This window comes from Dendrobates tinctorius, unplaced genomic scaffold (assembly GCF_039654945.1).
Source record: "Dendrobates tinctorius isolate UK_male_01 unplaced genomic scaffold, ASM3965494v1 ptg000203l, whole genome shotgun sequence".
In the NCBI taxonomy this organism is placed as follows: domain Eukaryota; kingdom Metazoa; phylum Chordata; class Amphibia; order Anura; family Dendrobatidae; genus Dendrobates; species Dendrobates tinctorius.
The window spans coordinates 24,372,161-24,391,977 of NW_027361870.1; the positions used below are offsets into that span (position 1 = coordinate 24,372,161).

General features: G+C 40.9%; 1 protein-coding gene across 2 annotated transcripts in view; it reads left to right on the top strand.

Annotated features, from left to right (window-relative positions):
* Positions 1–13,772, top strand: part of CCDC88A (coiled-coil domain containing 88A) — a 276,380-nt gene extending 262,608 nt beyond the window's left edge. The window contains exons 32-33 of one of the 2 annotated variants that reach the window (XM_073553890.1): positions 7,056–7,153; positions 11,897–13,772. In XM_073553890.1, coding sequence (XP_073409991.1) covers positions 7,056–7,120 — 65 coding nt within the window. In that variant the 3' untranslated portion in view covers positions 7,121–7,153; positions 11,897–13,772. The remainder of the gene's footprint in view (positions 1–7,055; positions 7,154–11,896) is intronic. The other variant, XM_073553893.1, reaches the window with a different exon arrangement.
* Positions 13,773–19,817: the final 6,045 nt, after the last annotated feature.

Here is a 19,817-nt window from a genome sequence, read left to right on the forward strand (position 1 = left end):
TTTATTTCAGTTTATTAGAATCTATATATAAAAAAATGAACATAAAAAAAATCCATAGTGGGGGGCTACAATGACATGTTGAGTACCACTTATCTGTCCATTGTGTTGTGTATAGTAAGTAAATGCATGTTAGGGTCAGTGCATGCCAAAATCCCATGTAGATCCAATTTTAGGGATGGTTTTATAGAAAGTGAGACCCTGGGCAACAAGCAGAAGCCAATAGGCCCTGGGCAACAAGCAGAAGCCAATTGGCCCTGGGCAACAAGCAGAAGGCAATTCTCATGATTTCAGCTCCATAAAGCCTGATGTATAAGGCTACTGGAATAGTGTCATACACGGCCACAAAGGTATACTAAAAGGGAAAAACAACTGTCTACATTAGCTCAAGTACAAAAGACTAAAATAAATGCACCCTCTTTTACTATATAGACACATGTCATATTTCATCTGCCTCATGACGTTTTTCAGATCCTATATTGATTGCAAGTGCAATTTCTTGGCCTTTACACCCTCAATTATCACCAAAATCTGATACCTCTCTAATATGTTATTATTAGTGATGAGCGAGTATACTCGTTGCTCAGGTTTTTCCGAGCATGCTCTGGTGGTTTCCAAGTATTTTGGCGTGCTCGGAGATTTAGTGTTTGTCGAAACAGCTGCATGATTTACGACTGCTAGACAGCCTGAATACATGTGTGGAATTCCTAGCAAAAAGGCAATCCCCACATGTATTCAGCCCTGTCAAGCAGTCGCAAATCATGCAGCTGCGTGTCGATAAACACTAAATCTCCAAGCACGCCAAACTACTCGGAGATCACCCGAGCATGCTTGGGGTAACCCGAGCAACAAGTATACTCGCTCATCACTAATTATTATCCTCATTAGATGTTATATAATGGAGATTTTTTTTTCGACTTTTGCTCCAAAGCCTTCAAAATAGATCCTCTATAGAGCTTTCTAATGGAGCTTTCCTCGTATGGGAAGCAAGCATCACTTGCTAATTGGTGAAGCTCTGACTGCTAAGACCACCACAGTCCACTGATTGAAGAGCCCCGACTCTTTTTAATGGCCCCAAAAAGGTTTTTTTTTCTATTATTTGGAGCTATTTTTCATACATTGTCTCAGTTTCCCAATTGTAAAGTGCCAGATTTTCTTCTGTAGCCATCCAAGTGCCTGGATATGCAAGAAAAAAAAAAGTCAAACGCTACAGAAATCCTTATATCGAGTAGTCTATATGTTCTTGCTATTGCACTTGGAGGCCTTGTGATTATGAGTATGGAATCATTCTTTGTAACATTTTGACCCATCCATGCGTAGGAGAGAAGAATCCATTCTAACGCCCCAGTTGCCGAAATCGGACATGTGATTGATATTATTAGAGAAGGTCTAGCCATAAGGGAGCATGCATGTGAATCCTGTCCACAATATCTGTATACTGCTGTTTGTGTACTATGGATAACATAAGAGCTGTATTAAATCAAAGGCCATTCGTATGACCCGCTGCCATTAGCCTAATTACCACTATTCATACCATGGACATAAGGGAGTCTGTCCGCAGTATGGACCCCTCAAAACTGCTGACAGAGCTGTATAGGTAATGGGGAATATTGACTGGGGAATCTAAAACCTCCCTCTATATATTACACTAAAGTTGGCCAAATCCTCCCATATTGGTGCGATTTGCCGACAGTCTAGTGTAAATTGATGGCTTACCGGCAAATAATGCCAGGAAAGAGAAGGATCCGGTTGGCTACATTTCGAACCTTTGGTTTTCTGTTAGATAAATCGTTGCCAATGACTCTGACGCCAGGTTTCTCATGGAGAACACAGTAATGCTCTGCCGAGCTGAATGTACGGAAGAGTCAGGGGAGAGAGCGGTCAGATCAACAATCACTTGTCTGACAGCCATCTAATATATATTAGGCCCCTAAAGGGTTGTTCCCATTTTCATAGACTGATATTGTCAGAAAGTTCATGTAAAAATGAGCAATTTTGCAATTTACTGCCAATTCAAATTGGCAGTCATTCTTGAGATATTAACACTTTTGTTTACCACTTATTACCTTGGAGACCGACCACTGCTGCCTAGCTTGAAAGCACTGCGCTGAAGTGGCTGGGAATAGAAGATAGCAGTGCACTGCAGCAGTCCTGGCCAGCATCAAAACAGCACTTACTAGCTCAATAGAAAAGAGTTTGTAAGAACTGCGCATGTTCTGCTGTTGAACAGCGATGGTCGGTCTCCAAGGCGAAGAGCTCTAAACATGGGAAAACGGTTAACATCTCAAGAATGGCAAAAAGAAAGTAGTAACTTGCAAAGTAAGGAATTAACCCTTTAAGTTTTAAGCCTCCTGTACTGTGATCCCGAGCGTCCCCTGTACAAACCGATCCCCCAAACCGCCCTCTCTAGAGAGACAGTGTTTACTGCCGATGAAGACTTTGTTACGTCTGTTACAGCCATCACTCAAACCAGTGGGAAGGGGTTACGAAAAATGTTCAGTGCAGAGAGCCCAGGGTACTGCACATGATGACACCGATCACAGGACATTTGTGATTACTGCCTAAGAATGATTAAAACGTTGACTCCTCAGTCATACCTGGGTATGTTTAAACTGCTTTACCCATCACCTATATATAAGGGGTCAAAACTGCTGACAAACTCCCTTTAAGATCTAGCTTCTAAAGGGAATTTGTCATCGGGTTTTGCTATCCTGAGAGTAGCATGATGTGGGAGCAGAGATGCTTATTCCAGCGATGTATCACTTATTAGGCTGCTTGCTCCTGTTCTGATAAAATCCCTATTTTATCTGCTGCAGAACTAGCAGTTATCTAATCTGGTTGCTAAACTCTGTATAACCACGCCCACATCACTGATTGGCAGCTTTCTGTGTAAATTCTGCATAGACAGAAAACTGCCAATCAGTGGTGGGGGTGGGGTTATACAGAGCTCATGAATATGGATACATACGGCAGCAGGTTTACTAGTCCTACCTCCTGCTGATAAAACAGTGATTTTATCGCACCTACAGTAAGCAGCCCAGTAAGTGACACATCTCTGGAATCAGGTGGAATCAGGACCTCTGTCCCTGGAACATGCTGCTCTCAGATTAGGTGGCAAAAACTGGATGACAGATTCCCTATAAGTGTATACAATATAATGAACGTGTGTGTGTTTTCTATGATGTTCTTGCAACAGCATATTTAACATTGCTAAATTTCAGGCTGTAATGTAATGCTGGGACTTGCAGTTCAAGAGGCAAATAGACTCATGGCTTGACACTAGAAGTCTTTAGATTATCGGGCTATTCATGAAATCAGCTTGAATCCCTTGAATCTTCAGCCATCAGACCCATCGATCCATTGTAAAGCTGCTTCTCTCTCTGCATGCAGTGCCCCGCTGCTTCATCATGTAATTAAACCATTCTCCAAAATCCATCCAGCAATCCGTAAAACAGCGGACTAAAATCTACTGTTTGTAAGACGTCTCCTGTTCATTGAACAAGGCACTGTAAAATTAAGGGAAGCAGATCTAACGGATAATATCCAAAATGTGATGTTTTTCTAAAGCTTTTCACTTAAGAAAAAAATGCAGAAAAAGCAAATAAACAATTCGAATAGTATGAAAATCTGCCCACTTGTAGGATGATCTAAAATTGTCTTTTTTTTCCTGTTTTTACACCTTATTAAACTAGCATAACCTTGATGAATCCAACTCGACGGCCTCGCCATCAAAGCTTTCATGCCAGTTTTGGGGTGTAAAAAGTCTTGAGGCGCATGCCTCTTCCTGAGCGGGAGCGTTTGACCTCAGTACATACCTTCTCCAACATCAGTCTCGATGCAACGGGCCCATAATTTCTATTTCTGCAGTATAGAACACACAGATGAACTGATTTTGCTATGTTTCCACGATGAGTATTTGGTCAGTCTTTGATGTTGCAGAATTTCTGCACAATTTACAACAAAAGAGACTGACATGCTGCGGAGTTCAAAAACTCATTGCAGGTCTTTTTCTCGTCATGTCTTTTTTAGATCCCATATTCCGCTCCGATACATTTAAGACCCTTTTGTAATGGTCGGAGCTTTGGTGATAGCTCCATGGAGCTCCACGTCCTCCTAAATGGACAACTCCATGGCACGATGGAGCTCCCTGCCTTCTCCCTGGCTGTGTGAGCCTCTTAAGGGTGTGTGCACACGCTGCGGATCTGCAGCGGATTTGGCCGCTGCGGATCCGCAGCAGTTTTTGCTGCGGTGTACAGCACCATTATTCTCTATGGGAAATGGAAACCGCTGTGCAGACGCTGCGGAATTTTCCGCGCGGATTATCTGCGGTTTCTAAACCGCAGAAAGAATTGACATGTCAATTCTTTCTGCGGATTCCGCACCGGTTTCCTATCTCCTCCATTGTGGAGATGGTGAAACCGCAGAGCCAAACCGCAGAATAATACACAGATAAACTGCAGGTCTTTTGACCTGCGGATTTATCTGCGGATTTTGCAAAATCCGCGCGGATGAATCCGCAGACCAATCCGCAGCGTGTGCACGTACCCTAACAACGCTTCCTGACAAGTGGTGGCTTCTGTTTGCCTGCACAGGGCATTTGGAGCTCTGCATCAGGAAAAAGGACCTCTGACGACTACAACCAATTTACGGTAGATTAAAAAAAAAAAAAAAACAACAAAAAATAAAAGTGAATATTCACTTTACAGGGAAGCTGTCATGAATTTTCATTCCCTGAAATTGGTTTCACTATGATCTAGGTCGTGTAAAGAGCTTGTCCAGTTTAAGCTACAAGTCTGCCGTCACTCTGTGACTGCAGACTTGTGAATATGTACTTTGCATAAATACCGTCACGTACTGGCTAGACATGGGCAGCCTCACTTAGTGCAAGTGTATTGAGCGAGGCCGGACACAGTCTAGTCGCAATGTTGCTGGGAGTATGGATATCGCATGCTTGCGGTCCCAGAGAATCCTTAGGCTAAGTGCCCACGTTGCAGAAATGCTGCTGAATTTTCCGCAGCATTTCCGCAACTCCCCGCCATGGGTAAAACGCATGCGGAATTCGCATGCATTTTCCCGCAAATCACTAGTGTTTTGCAAGCGTTTTTAGCTTGCGGAATGCTAGCGCTTTTCCAAGCGATTTGAAGCATCGGTTGGAAAAGTGATTAACAGGTTGGTCACAATTATCAAGCATAGTGCTTGACAAGTGTGACCAACTTTTTACTATTGATGCTGCCTATGCAGCATCAATAGTAGAAGATTGATTGCTAAAAATAATTAAAAAAAAAATATGGTTATTCTCACCTTCTGACGGCCCCTGATGTCCTTAGCGGTGCTCCCGGTACGTTCCGTTCCCATGGATGGTTTGCGCGAAGGACCTTTGTGACGTCACGGTCACGAGACCGCAACGTCATCTCAGGTGATTCGCACAATGCATCCCTAGGAACGGAACGTACCGGGAGTGCCGCTAAGGACATCAGGGGCTGTCAGAAGGTGAGAATAAGAAAGTGAGCGTTTCAATGCAATCCTATGGCAGCAGAATTGCCGCGTTTCCGCAGATTTAATGGACATGCTGCGGATTTTACTGTGATGCGATTCCGCAGCGGAAATATCCGCAGCATGGGCAATTGCGGAATCCCATAGGATTGCATGGGAATGCGTTTTTTAAGCATTTTTTACGCGTTTCCACTGCGGCTAAAACGCGGCGGAAATGCTTATTAATGTTATGGAACATTTAATAACCTCTTTGTGTAGGATTTTCTACTTTGAGCAAATATCATAAGAGCTTTACATGACTTTGACCATCGTGGGACCAGTTTAGGCATAAAAAACTCCCAACTTAATCTAGTGCTTAATGCAACTTAATCTAGTGATTAAAAATAAAACCAAAACAAAACATTGACATTTTTCAATTGTGAGTCTCATTTGAGACCTTCATTCCTGAGCTGGTGCAACCTATGCAGCACCTATATCCAGCATCCCTTATAGGAGGCCCAACACGTCTATACTAGATGTTGCCTCATTGATGCCGATGATTAGTGAAATGGATCTAGTTGCTGAAAATAGATCTCCCAACATGTTGGAGGATCCCAAAAGCAATATTGAGTAGCAGCTATACAAAATGTGTTTTTCTGCCTAATTTCCAAATGATAAGCCATCCATACACAAGACTAAAGTCGGCTGAAACCACTGGTATCGGCGGTATCAGCAAACAGTCAGATGTGTATGGGGTCTCCCAACGCTCACCCATCAGATGATGTTGGGGGAGAGAAAAATGTCTGGGGGAAAAAAAGCCATTGCCAGAGGAGCCTGGCAGCGGCTCTCTCATAAAGACACCAGGAATGTTCTCTGTTCCTGTGTGTGTGGGGGAATCAGCTCAACCAGCGATCACTCACCCAACAATTATCTAATGTGTACGGGGGCCCTAAATTACAAAACCTTGTTTTCTTCTACCATTTATTTATAAGGTCTTTCTTTATTAGAACAAATACCATGAGTCAGGGAGAGCAGCATAATGTAAGGACAGAAACCCTGATTACAGCATTATTTCACTTACTGAGCTGTTTGCTGCAGTTTAGATAAAATATGCTTTATCTGCTGCACATCTAGCAGTTCTCTGAATGCTGAGCTCAGTGTAACCCCACCCACACCACTGATTGGCCGCTTTCTGTGTACACCGTGCATAGGCAGAAAACTGCCAATCAGTGGTGAGGGATGGAGCTATATAGAGTTCATGAATATGGAGGACTAGCAGGTTTACTAGTCCTCTAGTCATAATCTCCTGCTGATAAAACAATGATTTTATCGAACCTGCAACAAGCAGTCCTGTAAGTGATGCATCACTGGAATCCGGGTCTCCTTCTCTACATCATGCTGCTGTCAGATTAGGTGGCAAAAATCTGGTGACAGATTCCTTTTGAACTACAAGTCACAGCAAGCAGTGTCAGCCACTGGACAGCAAACTACACCTATTACATATGGCAGGCCGAAGGTCATCTTTTACTGCAAGCTTGTATGCTGTTAATAGACGTCCATATACTAAACTTCCCTTTCTCCTACAGATGTGGAGGCAGCACCAGAAATCAGACTTTCAAAAAGCAGGTCTAGGGAGCAACCAATCCCCTAATTTAGTGACCCTGTTCAAGTGATATCCCAAGTGGTGAGTTCATTCCCCACATTGTAAATGAGGCCCTTAGAACCTCATTTACAAATGGCTTCCGACTACCATGAGCTGTGGCTAACTGCTTTACCTTTCATCATCTGCTTGCTTGCATGCCTTTTTATGCCTCCATTTTTCCAAATCTAATATTTACACCTGAGTTTCCACTAAAAATAAATTCCAAATTGTTTCCTTCATAAATATAAAGAATATGATTTTATTGGGGGGGGATGTATTGTAAATGTATTCACTATAAGAAACCCGGGAGGAAGCTTTATTTTCTGGGCAATCTGATTTCCGGTTATTGTGAAGATCTAATTGTATTCTTATAATCTTATTTATTTTTTCCTATGCAGTTTAACACTCTGACATATCGGCCGACATTGTAGAAGCGATCTCCCATTCATTTTGGAATTTCATATTTTTTGCCAAACAGAAACTGACGCCACTTAACCCTAAAGGAATTTTTTTTCAACTTTTTTGATTTCTTAACTACTTTGGCAGCAAATATGAAAGCATGAGTCAAAAACGGGTTCTCACATTTTAATATTTTTTTAATATGTCAATTATTAGTAGCTAAAACCTTACCAGTGACCTGCATGGAGAAGTCCTAGTCCTTGGCAGACAGCTGTTTCTCGCTAGCTTTGACTTACCGCTCCTTTCTTTTTGCAGTCAGAGATGTCCATTAGAGCTAATGTTATGTATTACGCTTATCATAGTTGGATTGGACATGTCTAAGTAACACATGAGAAAAAAAAAATAAAACTGGGGAACCCCTTTAACTACTCAGTCTAGAACATGTCAAAATTAGTAAAACACACACAGATATGACTATAATTCTTAGTCTAGTCCAGATACAGTTCTATTACAATCCGTACATACCGTACAAGTGGACCTCATTTATCCAAACTATCTCACATTAAGACTGACCTTGTTGCCCATAGCAACCAATCAAAGCTCAACTTTTATTTTTCCAGAACATTCAAGAAAATGAAGGATGATCTCTGGTTGCTACGGGCAACAATGACAGTCTTATTGTTACATGGTATTGATAAATGAGGCCCATAGACATTATTAGTATACTTACCGTAGTTTAGCTGATTTAGTACAGAAGCACAGCTGGTAGGGGAGCAGGTGGGGGAGGCAGCCACAAGCTCGGAGACGTGGAGGGGCCACTAACAAATTGGTAAACTTCTTCACTGGCAATCAGAGCACTCCACACTCTTCATGTTCACTAATATTTCACTGTATTACTATGTACATGCAGTGATAAAAATGAGTATAAAGAAGTGTGAGTGCAGATGACAGACTTACTGACTCCTGTCCAGTTTCCACATGCAGCAGTCACATGAAAGTGGACACCGCCTTCTCAGTGTGACAGCTAAGGGACCCCACTTCCTCTGTGTAACAGCTAAGGGGTCTCATCTTGTTGATGTCATTTCTAATGGGCTCTATTTTTCCTTTGAGTCATGGCTAAGGGGCCCTGCTTCGATTGTGTTACGGCTAGGGGGTCCAGCTTCCTTTGTGTCATGGCCTTTAGGCCTGTCTCTTCTATTTCACGGCTAAGGGGTAGAGCTTCCTTTGTGTCAAGGCCTAGGGGCCTGTCTCCTCTGTGTCATGGCCTACAGGCCTGTCTCCTCTGTGTCATGGCCTACAGGCCTGTCTCCTCTGTGTCATGGCCTACAGGCCTGTCTCCTCTGTGTCACAGGTAAAGGGCCATGCTTCATTTGTGTCATGGCTAAGGCTGGAGTCACACATAGCAACTCACCAGCGATCCTGACAACGATATCAATGTGTCAGGAACGCTGGTGAACCGCTATGTGATGGCTGGTGAGCTGTCAAACAGACAGCTTCACCAGCGATCAGCACAGCGACGCCCGGCGCCGCTGTGCACGGTAGTAACCAGCGCGCTGATGCAGGAGGCTGTTAACTAATGTACACATCGGGTATCTAAGGACGCACGTCCCTTGGATACCCGATGTGTACATTAGTTACCAGCAGATCGCTGGTCTCCCGCCTGTCACACTCAGCGATGCGGGAGACCAGCGACCAAAAAAAAGTCCTGGCCTTTCCTGCAGCGATCAGTGATACCGGCAGGGGGGCCGGTCGCTGATCGCTGTCACACATAGCGATCTCGCTGGTGAGATCACTGTTGTGTCACAAAAATTGTGACTCAGCAGCGATCTGGCTAGCGAGATCGCTATGTGTGACGGGGCCTTAAGAGTAATCTATTATATTTTAGCTTCTTGTTGAGTGACCCTATGTGAGAACATGGTTTTTAATTTACAAAAAACTCCACTATAGTATGAAAATATAAATAAAATAAATTTACTGATCACCCGCTTCCCCTTTCTACAGCTGTCTGGGTCCCATGTCAGTTTCCTCACCTTCTCTTTGGCAAATACGGTGCCTGATCGCTACAGCTAAACAATGGCTACAGAATCAGAATTGACCATTGCATCAAATTTGTGACCAGTGATTATCTGCAGCGGTCATGCTCAGTCTCCATCAGATGAGTGAGCAAAGGGATTGACGAGGGATTCAGTACAGAAGAGAAGCAGGAAATTGGATAGGTGAGCATTTTGCTTCTTTTAGTTTTACAACAAGCATGGCCTGTTTTTAAAATTAAAAAATGTTGACAACCCCTTTAAGAGCATGTAGAGACATGGGGACCTTATCTTTCAGAATCTCTATTCTACATCATAACAAAACAAACGTGAATGTGATTGTGTTGATTGGCAAGAAACCGAGAAGGTTTGGATATCTGCGAATTAAGGCCTTGAAAAACAATGTCTGTCTTGAGGGGGCATGCAGGAGTCAGACACTCCTTATTCATTAAGAGGCGCACCTGCTTAATTAAAAAGAATCCGTTCTGTCTGAAAAGAGGAGTGTATCTTGCCACAACAATTTGTGGCGCAAGGTATACCATAGTTTTTCATGCCCTTATCCCTTTTCATGCCCTTAGCGCTCTGCAGCTCAGTCCAAAATGGGTGAAGCTGGCCGAAACTAGCTTGAAATGGCCAAAAGTCACAAGACTTTTATGCAACCTGGGGATGCGCAAAAAATGTTGAGACTTATCAAAGTGTTTATGCCAGATTTCTGATGAATCCAAAGGGAAAGCTGAAAATAGTGCAAAATAGGGTCTTATCCAGATAAAGGTTGGGAGAACAGTGGGTGCGGAGATGTGCTCACATGGCAGGGCTGTGGGACCACAACACCATAAAAAGCTCAGAAAACCGGCTGCTACAGATCCAAGGAAGCATTCAGATAGAAGGATACAATGGAGGATGGATTTTCTGTTGTGCTGATGACACCAATATTTACATAGTTACATAGGTTAAAAAAGACTTCAACCTTTCTCCCAAAAATGATGAAGTAAGGAATCCAGGAGGTGATGTTTAGAGAATTGTTTTTTTAATTGACAACGCGTTTCAAGGTTTACAGATTTCTTCATAATCAGGACAAAACACATTGCAAAGAGGAGTGCATACAAGAATAAGATAATATCTTCAAATAAAGGCGCCAAACTGACTCATCATTTGTCCATTTGAAAAAAGATTGTCGAAAGAAAAGAGACCTCACATGCTAGGTAGAAAAATCTAAAATTGTGTTTATGTACGTGTGGACAAAAATAAAAACTTTAGTTGAAAAATCGCTTATTTTATTAGTAAAAAGATAAAAAATAGATTTTTTCTTAAAAAAAAAACAAAACAAAAAACAGGGCTGTTTGTATAAAAATTAAACCAATTCTACTCTTGAAGCGCTCATGAAATACTCCCGTTTCTGTGCTCCATTGCATTGGTGTCTCCCAACTCTATTCCATTTTTTATTGCATTGTCTTAAACACTCCTCTTTACAATGCGGTTTGTCCTGATGAAAAAGTCTGTGAACTTTGAAACGCGATGACAGTTAAAATCCGCCATTCTCTAAACATTGCCTTTTGGATTCCTTTCTTTATCATTTTTGAAAACCAATATTGCTGTCTTCAACTGCGCAGAAGAATATCCATCCTCCATTTTATCCTTCTCTCACATTTAGGATGAAAACACTTTGAGGAGTCATAATCTAGGTGCCTAAATCTGAATACTTGGTTTATTAGCAACTTTATATTTTAGTTGTGAAATTAATACACCATAAAAAAAATATAAATTGGGCATCACCATAATTGTGACCCAACAAATAAACCATAATAATCGTGGGGTCACACACATTCTCTCATCCGGGACGATTGGGCAATCCACACTCTGATCAGAGTGAGATCCGATTCTCTTAGATGAGGAGAGGATGGAGTCAGACCATGGAAATCGGGCCACACTCAGATGTCCAATGTTTTCCACCCACTCATTGACTTGCAATGGCCAAGTGTGATCTGGATATCGGATCAAACTCGGGCATGCTGCGATTTTTTTTTTTCAACCGTATTTGCTCTGTCGAGAGAAAAAAAATTGCACTGCCGCATAGAATAACATTGGTCCGAGTGTGATCCGATGTTTTATTGGATTGCACTTGAACTGATAATACAGCCCTGTGCACGAGTCCTAGTTAGGATGCACCTCCATTTGCACGGGTTGGGTGAAAATTCTTCTTGCCCGCGCTGAACCCATAGCTGTGCCTCTGATGTGGTAATTAACTCCTGTGTTCTTTTGCTTTCTTTCTCCTGCTTTCTATGATCTATCTTGTCTGTATCAATCCTTTTGTTCTTCTTAATTTTCTCTTTTTCTCTGTGCTTTTAACTATAAACAGAGCGAAAAGTGTCCTTCAGTTTGTCATTGCGAAGTTTTCATTTCTGAAGTTAACGAGACCATTCATCATGGAAAATCTATCAGAGAACTTAGTTGCAAGCGTTCAGCGGTAGAGCTGGAGATGACTGACACGTCCCTTCCTTGAATCAAGGAGTTTTGTTGGAACGACATGAAAAAAAAAATAAAAATAAATAAAAAATCCACAATTCCTAGAGGAGTAATAAGAACATTTCTGCACTTTGCACTGTGGTCACATCCTACTGTCCTGCTCAGGATGGAGCTGCAAGCACTCATGGAAGTAAACTGTACTTGTGAATGAACTCAATGTCTTCTGCGCCTCGAGTCACGCTAAATCACAAACATTGCACCTATTCCTGTCTTATGGAGGGAAGAAGATGGAGGGTTTTTTTTATTCTTGTAAATTCCAAGCTTCCCCCATAATCACTGCCTCACGTGATCCCCATTTATTGCATGGTAATGCATCCTCCGAGCATCCTACGGTGTGGTTGATATGCCCAGTACACAAGTTTGTGTGCCATCCACGCTTATTTTTCCATTTTTTTTTATTTTTTAAAGCTCCAGCACACCCACCTACTGTATATTTGGGAACAATGCTGATATTATTGCGGAACATTAATGTTTTGACCACCCTAAATGAGGGCTGCCATACAGTGCCATGGATCTGGCACACATTGCCTGGTAGTAAAGCGCTTTAAATACTGCGTTACGAGATAGTATTGTGTTTTTTTATTTTTTATTCCTGTAGTTCTTTGGACGTAGCTAGTGGACAATATTACTGCACTGAATACGGAGGATGATCAAATGGATTATAATAATGTATGTTCGTCTGACAGTCCCATTTCCAAATCACATCATCATCCGATACTGAATAGTCTTATAAAACTTCAATTTTTCGGGTCTTTTTTTATATAAAAATATTGGCAGTGCCACATTTTAATCTGATTGCTTTTTGCTGTAAGGGTCTTGGTGTTAGGCGGACCCTTGACAGTGAATGGGTTAAAGGTAAGCGTGATTGTAATTTTGGATATGTGTGCAACTTTTCATTAATTTTTTTGTTTCGGTGCCCTTCCCCCATCGTTATTTAAACTTTTGTTTTGATATAATTATTTTCACTTGCATTTAACTATTATTCTTTTATGCAACTTGACGCTTAACACACATGGGATGTTTCCGTTTTCTTGTTCTGTGTTATTAAACCATTTTTTTTATATATGCGGTATATTTTATTCGTATGTAGTTTTGTTGGATTATGACCGTTTTTATGATGTTTTATGTTCCATGTCAAAATGATCACCTGTAATTCTCCAGGGAATGTAGGACTATAAAACTCAGGTTACTTGAGTTTTTTTTTGTTAAGATGAGCGGTAATATTACAGAAGAAACTTGACTACTTATTATTCCCTTTGCTCTAAATGAATGTTCAACATAAAATCAGTCTACAAGACCATCAGAGGTATCATTTTTCCATATTTGCCATCCAGATGAAATAAAGTGTTTGGTATGCATGAACAGAATTGTATTATCACTCATTATGAAGACGGAATGGCTGAACATCTCCAAAATGAATAAAAGAAATAGTCAAAAAGTTAAATTAGGTTAATTAGTTAATTAATAGCACTAGATTTTATACTGTGTATTGGTAAAAATGTGCGTAGGCTTGTTTGTCCGCTATCTGTTGGTCATCATGAAGAAGGAATGTACAGCCATTATGAATGCACCTTTTATAAAACCTGGGTTGTACCAAAAGGAACTTGTAGAATTCGTAATTTTTGGGAAATAAGTTTATGGGACCTGGTATATTGGGGGAAGTTTTTGGTTTTTTTCTTTAATTGAAAATAAAAAAATGTGCTCAGTTATGTACCTTCTCGCAACATCTTGCCCTGTATTAGATATATGCACAGTGCTCTACATGTAAAGCGATGGAGCTAAAGCTTTTCTATAAGATCGAAGTGTAACTGAACTTGACGAAAAAAGGTTGTCTCGGATCACTGGTGGCCACAGACAGACAAGGGCCCTCTTTCCAGGAACATTCTATGGGCCCTCTGCAGCCCAATAGCTCATCACAATGCACCATTCCATCAGTTTTGGAGGTGGACATTGGCCCCTTTACCTCCTGGGCCCCTGTGCGGCTTCAAAGGTTGCACCAATGATATGTCTACCCCTGTCTAGGATTAGAAAAAATATAGTGCCACCAGTTGGGTATTGAAGCTCCGCTCCATCCATGTACTTCATATCCTGGACAACCCCTTTAAGATGTTAACTGGCCAGTACATGTTTGACCAGTAAGTTGTCCTAATGAACTATTGGTAACTTCTGAATACATCCAAGCACAGACAAAGAACACAGCAAGAAGATAAGAAGAGCTCTGTGGACATGCAAAAAAAATAAAATAAAACATTTTATCCCATGTGTAACATTTATTTCATGTCTTAGGCTTTTTTATTATGTTTGAAAGTTTGCTTAATGGCGTAGTCCAGACTCTGTAATTATCTATTCTTTTAGGATTATAAATAATCAATTTATGATAGGTATGGATCTGACCCACCGATAAAAAAAATGAAGGGAAACACTTTCTGAGGCCCAGAAGCCCCTTTATTGTTTACACGGGTACAATGGCATTGGTATCTGTGAAGTATTGCCTGGTACTACAGCTTAGCCCTGTTCACCCGAATGAGCTTAGCTCCAGTACCAGGGACAGTCCTTGTATAGATGTCACTGTACCTGGATAAGCAACTAGGAGGCTTCAGTGTTTGGTGGAGTTCCCTTAATTCTGCTGATTTAAATGGGTCGTCTAGTAGTGGTTACTACTTCTTATCTGTCCCACATAAAAAAAAAACCATATACTCAACTTCCAGACCGGGGCTGTGATTCCTAGAGGTCACACGGCCGCAGATTGGCTGCAGCCTTTCGGTATTCTGTTAGATCAGACGTTCGCAGTGACTGAATAGTGGAGGCTGCCACCGTTCATTGACTGCAATTATACGCTGATGTTGGGCAATGTGTTGCCACTCTACCCAATAGCTGCAAAGAAATGAGTGATGTTGGGGGAAAGGGTGTCAGACAGGCAATTACTGCTGTAAAGCCTAAAAACTGTAGCAGTAGTTACTGCTAATGCTGCCAATTACCTAAAATAATTAATAGTGTTGAGTGGCATGTAAAGTGACACCAATATGTTAATTTTACCAATGTTGACCTTTCTACTTTCTACACAGAAATTAGGACTTTAATGAAATGTACCCAACACCACTCACCATGGTTGTTACATCGGTGTACACTGTATTTTCATAGTCTTGGTTTCTGTATATGTCTGTGATGCACGTCTCTATTGCATCTATGTGTATGTACAGGTGCTTCTCACAAAATACAAATAGTGAAACTCATATAGAGTCATTACAAACAGTGATCTATTTCAAGTGTTTATTTCTGTTTATGTTGATGATTATGGCTTATAGCCAATGAAAACCCAAAAGTCATTATCTCAGTAAATTAGAATAATTAACAAAAACACCTGCAAAGGCTTGCCAAGCTTTTAAAAATGTCCCTTATTCTTGTTTCAGTAGGCTCCACAATCATGGGGAAGACTGCTGACATGACAGATGTCCAGAAGGCAGTCATTGACACACTCCACAAGGAGGGTAAGCCACAAAAGTGTGTATCCAAGTATATTAGTGGAAAGTTGAGTGGAAGGAAAAAGTGTGGTAGAAAAAGGTGCACAAGCAACTGGGATAACCGCAGCCTTCAAAGGATTAAGAAAAGGCCATTCAAAATTTGGGGGAGATTCACAAGTAGTGGATTGCTGCTGAAGTCATTGCTTCAAGAGCCACCACACACAGACGTATCCAGGACATGGGCTACAAGTGTCGCATTCATTGTATCAAGCCACTCATGACCAATAGACAATGCCAGAAGCGTCTTACCTGGGCCAAGGAGAAAAAGTACTGGACTGTTGCTCAGTGGTCCAAGGTGTTGTTTTCAGATGAAAGTAAATTTTGCATTTCATTTGGAAATCAAGGTCCCAGAGTCTAGAGGAAGAGTGGAGAGGCCACAATCCAAGCTGCTGGAGGTCTAGTGTGAAGTTTCCAGTCCGTGATGGTTTGGGGAGCCATGTCATCTGCTGATGTAGGTACACTGTGTTTTATCAAGACCAAAGTCAGCGCAGCCATCTACCAGGAAATTTTAGAGCACTTCATGCTTCCCTCTGCCGACAAGCTTTTTGGAGATGGAGATTTCATTCTCCAGCAGGACTTGGCTCCTGTCCACACTGCCAGAAGTACCAATACCTGGTTTAAAAACAACAGTATCACTGTGCTTGATTGGCCAGCAAACTCGCCTGACCTTAACCCCATAGAGAATCTATGGGGTATTGTCAAGATGAAGATGAGAGGCACCAGACCCAACAATGCAGATGAGATGCTATCAAAGCAACCTGGGCTTCCATAACACCTCAGCAGTGCCACAGGCTGATCGCCTTCATGCCACGCTGCATTGATGCAGTAATTGATGCCAAAGGAGCCCCGACCAAGTATTGAGTGCATTTACTGAACATACATTTCAGTAGGCCAACATTTCAGATTTTAAAATATTTTTTTTAAGCTGGTGTTGTAAAGTATTCTAAGTTACAGAGATAATGACTTTTGGGTTTTCATTGGCTGTAAGCCACAATCATAATCTTTAACAGAAATAAACACTTGAAATAGATCACTCTGTAATGACTCTATATAATATGAGTTTCACTTTTTCTATTGAATAACTGAAATGAATTAACTTTTTGATGATCTAATTTAGTGAGAAGCACTTGCACATACAGTAGATGCAATAGAAACGTTCATCACAGATATACAGAAATCAAGACTATGAAAATACAGTGTACACCTGTGTGACCACTATGAGGAGTGATCTTGGGCACATTTCATTGGCACTTGTATTTTACACACATGGACAAAATTGTTGGTACGCTTCTGTTTAAGTAAGAAAAACCCATACTGTATAATCATAAAGAATATCCCCTAAAAAGATACTTTATTAAATTTAAAAATAACCAAAAAAATTGGTTATGCGCCAAAAACAAAAAAGTGACAGAAATCAAAGCAAAAAGTGTTCAAACAAAAACCCCAATAAGGGAACAACTAGGAATCTAGGCAGGCAAAAGCTCAGGATATCTAATGGGGATTCCTAGTTGTTCCCTTATTGGGGTTTTTGTTTGAACACTTTTTGGTTTGATTTCTGTCACTTTTTTGTTTTTGGTGCATAACCAATTTTTTAGGTTATTTTTAAATTTAATAAAGTATCTTTTTAGGGGATATTCTTTATGATTATACTTTAGACCCTTGTGCATTATATAGAGATTGTCAAAAACCCATACTGGTTACTGAAATGACTTGAAACTGATTAAAGTAATTTTCCATTTAAATTTACCTACTATCAACTAATGAAAATCAGACATTGATTTTAAATTGTGGTTCAACAGAGAAAGAAAACTAATGAAAATGGCCTGGACAAAAATGATGATTCCCTTTTAACTTAATATTTTGTTGCACAACCTTTTGAGGCAATCGGTGCAAACAAACAATTTCTTTAACTCTCATTGAGACTTCTGCACCTGTCCGCAGACATTTTTGCCAGCTCCTTCAGAGGAAACTGTTCCAGCTGTCTGAGGTGTGAAGGTGCCTTCTCCAGACTGCTTGTATCACCTTCTTCCACAGATGCTGCAGTTATATCAGGTCAATTACCACCTCATCTTGCATAGGAATATTAGACATAGAAAATGCACACAAAAAATCCAACGAATCTTCCCTTAAAATTGCTTTACACTACTGTAATATTTGTTTCATCCATTGGATAGGTCATCAGTATCAGACGGTTGGGGGTCTAACACTCAGAAACACCAATAATTTGCGATTGGCTCCAGCTGCAAACGACGTATGGACTGGAACAATACAGTGCTGTCACGCTTTTTAGTGGCCGCTCTCGAATAATGCAGAACAACTCCTGTCCTTTTCAATCTCCTCCTTTGCTTTGAACCTTTTAGTCCTACTACCGGCTAAACAGAGAAAAATAAACCGAACAGGGTGTCCAAAGAGGATCAACCAGGCCCGTCTCCTCTCAATCCTATGACACAAAGATCATAAAATTGTGCCACAATGCTGCCACTATCAGTCATTGGTGGCAGGTGGGGAGAGGCTCCCGGGAACCCACCTTTTTGTCTGGTCACCTGTGTGGTTTTGTCCCTGTCATTTTTATAAAGTATATGTTTCATACATGGCTGAAATCATAGTGTCTGAAACACGTTGCCTTTGGATCCCAGGCACTGTATATCTGCTGTCAGGTTTCCTTTGGGCAGCGTCCAGTCATCCATTTACATGCAGAAAATTGAAGTGATCAGAAGGAAATCCATGTTTTTGGCAGAATTTATACAAGCTTGCCTTTGTTTGAAAAACTTTCAAAAAAAAAAACCCAGCAGTCTGTGATGTTAGTTTAGGTTTAGTGTTCAATCAGATTTTCCTAGAAAATAAAAAATAAAATAGGTAGTAAAGCTCTTTGGATGCTTGCTAGATAGCGGAGTAAGAAAAATAATCCCTGCAATAACGCATAGCTTCCCCGAGCAGTACAGTCCCTGACAGCCCCTAATGCTTCCTCCTCTACTTAGTCTTTATCTTCTGCTAATAAAAATATTTTTTTATCAGGTGGTTGAATCCAACTTTCATCCATTTTTGGTCTGTTAGTCTATTTTTACCATGAATGTAGCATCCGTTTTTCTCATATGCAAAAGAAAAAAAATCTAAGATTTTTCGACACATTAAACTGTAAAAATCGTACAGCACACGGTTAACACCTAGATGGCTTATGTGTGCTGATTTTTCACCGATCCGTTGATTTGAATTGGGTGAGTTTTGATCGGTGACTCCTCTTTTTTTCATTGGACATAAAATATCCATATCTACGAACTGTCCCATAGACTATAATGTGTGTGTTCTCTCTATGAACAAGTTCCCCCATGTAGTTTTAGGCTGATCTCTCACCTTCCTCGTGATCGAGGATACCCCACGAGGTGAGATTTTGCATAGTGCCCCAGATCAATGTCGATTGACAGTCATTTTGTATTTCTTCCATTTTCTTACTATTGCACCAACAGTTGTCTCCTTCTCACCCAGCGTCTTACTTATGTTTTTTTAGCCCATTCCAGCTTTGTGCAGGTCTATGATCTTGTCCCTGACATCCTTATAAAGCTCTTTGGTCTTGCCCATGTTGTACAGGTTAGAGTCTGACTGATTAATTGAGTCTGTGAACAGGAGTCTTTTATAAAAGGTGACGATGTAAGACAGCTGTCTTTAATGCAGGTAACGAGTTGATTAGGAACGTCTAACTGGGCTGTACCAGCCAGAACTCTTAATGGCTGGTGGGGGATCAAATACTTATTTCTCACTGCAAAATGCAAATAAATTTATATAATTTATACATTGTGATTTTCTGGATTTTTTTATATTCTATCTCTCAATGTTAAAATGAACCTACCCTTAAAATTATAGACTGTTCAAGTCTTTGTCAGTGGGCAAACAAAATCAGCAAGGGATCAAATACTTATTTCCCCCCCGTATGTACTTACCCACCTGTGGTAACTAATGGCTGGCAACAAAAAGTAAGAGCTAGAAAGGTCTCAACGGTCTATGGTATAGAAATGAGCTGAGACATCTGGAGCATGTCATACGGAATATAAAGACATTGAGTGCCCATACAATAGAAGAGGACTTTCATATGGTAATGTCCTGGACCCTTTTGCGCTCACACAATGGAGGTTCCTGTGCAGTGCGGCAGGTTTATTACTGGGTATGTCTGATCCTCCAGTATTATTCCTCACTGTAGAGCGGGGAATTAAAACTACTATATATATATAAGCAAATGTT